The 1868-nt window shown below is 58.9% G+C and overlaps 1 protein-coding gene across 1 annotated transcript in view; it reads left to right on the top strand.

Annotated features, from left to right (window-relative positions):
• The first annotated feature begins 211 nt into the window (after positions 1-211).
• LOC123033900 overlaps positions 212-1868 on the top strand; it is a 1962-nt gene continuing 305 nt past the window's right edge. The window contains exons 1-2 of the mRNA XM_044450806.1: positions 212-399; positions 697-1095. Coding sequence (XP_044306741.1) covers positions 212-399; positions 697-1095 — 587 coding nt within the window. The remainder of the gene's footprint in view (positions 400-696; positions 1096-1868) is intronic.

The raw sequence follows: 1868 nt of genomic DNA, 5'->3' as shown, positions 1-1868 counted from the left end.
GGCCACTCAAGGCAAGCGCCCTCTTCATGGGGGCGTCTTCTCAGCCCTGAGATTATGCCTGGCAAGCCAGCTCTTCCTCGGCATGCCTCACCTTTGCAATGAGCAGGGTCCACGCTTGGCAAGGCAGCGCTTCACAGGCCTGGCACCTTTGAATTCCCCTTAGTGAGGAATGTGGGGCGATTTGCCTGATTTTGTTGGGCTTTTCCTTCTCATGCGTAATACTCTATTTTCCTTGCTTCTGCACGAGCGTGGCGGTCCTGTCCGGCCGTGGACCGAAGGCACGACTTGGCCTGTTGTGACGCTCAGCAGCTCCTGGTTGGAAACGAGAAGGTTGAAGAGTGTCTCGCGCTTTGAGGCTGTTGGAAGGGCTGCTGTTTCCTTGGAGGGAAGTGAAAGGGAGTAAGTTCTGTGTTTCTTTTTCTTTGTGGCAAAGGGTTTATCTGCAGAGCTGCCTGGCAATGCTGCTTTTCTTTTAGTGGGGATAGCTGGGGATAGAGAAGGCAGGTTCCAGTGAGCAAGGCAGCCTGCTCTTCCGGGGACAGTCAGCTGAGTCGTGAGGTGACAGCACCAGCTGTGGGGGCCTTCCTGGATGTGGCTGAGCTGCTTGGCCCTTGCGAGGTTCCTTTGCATGGAGTGGGTTTGGGAGGCCTTTTCCAAGGCTCCTGTAACGCTAAGCCTTTGGCTTCTCCGCTGCAGGGTATCTGCCCGCCATGGTGCTGGATATGAGGCATTCCGCCAGGCAGCCTGTGGAAAAGAGGAGGACGGCAAGAAGAGATGTGAGCCGAGGCAAGAGTTCTGCGCCCCCGTCAGGACGCCGCTGCCCATCAGGCTGGTGGAGGCGAAGAAGGTGGGTATCGCAAGCACTTCACAAACATGCTTTCTTAGGAAGGTCAGGTTGGAGCTTGAATTACCCCACACCAGGCAAGCCGCCTTTTTTTGGGGTGGCAGAGTTGGCAAAAGATTCTTTCAGTGCCTGGCCCGAAGCCCCTTCCAGGGGTTGCTCTTTCTTGAGCTGCTGGTGGCCAGCATCCCCTTCATGGGGGGGCCTGAGCCGAGTGCCAGATTAGACTCGTGGCGGGCCAGCCTCTTTATGAGGTGGAGCCCACGTTGGAGATTTTCAGCCACGCCAGGCCAGCTTCCCCTTCATGGGGAGGCTGGAGCCTAGTGCCTGATTAGACTCGTGGCGGGACACCCTCTTTATGAGGTGGAGCCCACGTTGGAGATTTCCAGCCATGCCAGGCCAGCTTCCCCTTCATGGGGAGGCCGGAGCCGAGTGCCAGATGAGACTCGTGGCGGGCCAGCCTCTTTATGAGGTGGGGCCCATGTTAAAGGGATTTTGTGCCACGCCAGGCCAGCTTCCCCTTCATGGGGAGGCCGGAGCCGAGTGCCTGATTAGACTCGTGGCGGGCCAGCCTCTTTATGAGGTGTAGCCCACGTTGAAGGGATTTTGTGCCACGCCAGGCCAGCTTCCCCTTCATGGGGAGGCTGGAGCCGAGTGCCAGATGAGACTCGTGGCGGGCCACCCTCTTTATGAGGTGGGGCCCACGTTGGAGATTTCCAGGCACGCCAGGCCAGCTTCCCCTTCATGGGGAGGCCGGAGCCGAGTGCCAGATGAGACTCGTGGTGGGGAGGCCTCTTTATGAGGTGGAGCCCATGTTGGAGATTTCCAGCCATGCCAGGCCAGCTTCCCCTTCATGGGGAGGCCGGAGCCGAGTGCCAGATTAGACTCGTGGCGGGGAGGCCTCTTTATGAGGTGGAGCCCACGTTGAAGGGATTTTGTGCCACACCAGGCCAGGTTCCCCTTCATGGGGAGGCCGGAGCCGAGTGCCAGATTAGACTCGTGGCGGGCCGGCCTCTTTATGAGGTGG

The sequence above is a fragment of the Varanus komodoensis genome, unplaced genomic scaffold (genome assembly GCF_004798865.1).
Source record: "Varanus komodoensis strain SLA01 unplaced genomic scaffold, ASM479886v1 scaffold6880, whole genome shotgun sequence".
Taxonomy (NCBI): Eukaryota; Metazoa; Chordata; class Lepidosauria; order Squamata; family Varanidae; genus Varanus; species Varanus komodoensis.
Note: the sequence above shows the minus strand (reverse complement) of the source record. Positions and strands in the feature narration are given on the sequence as shown.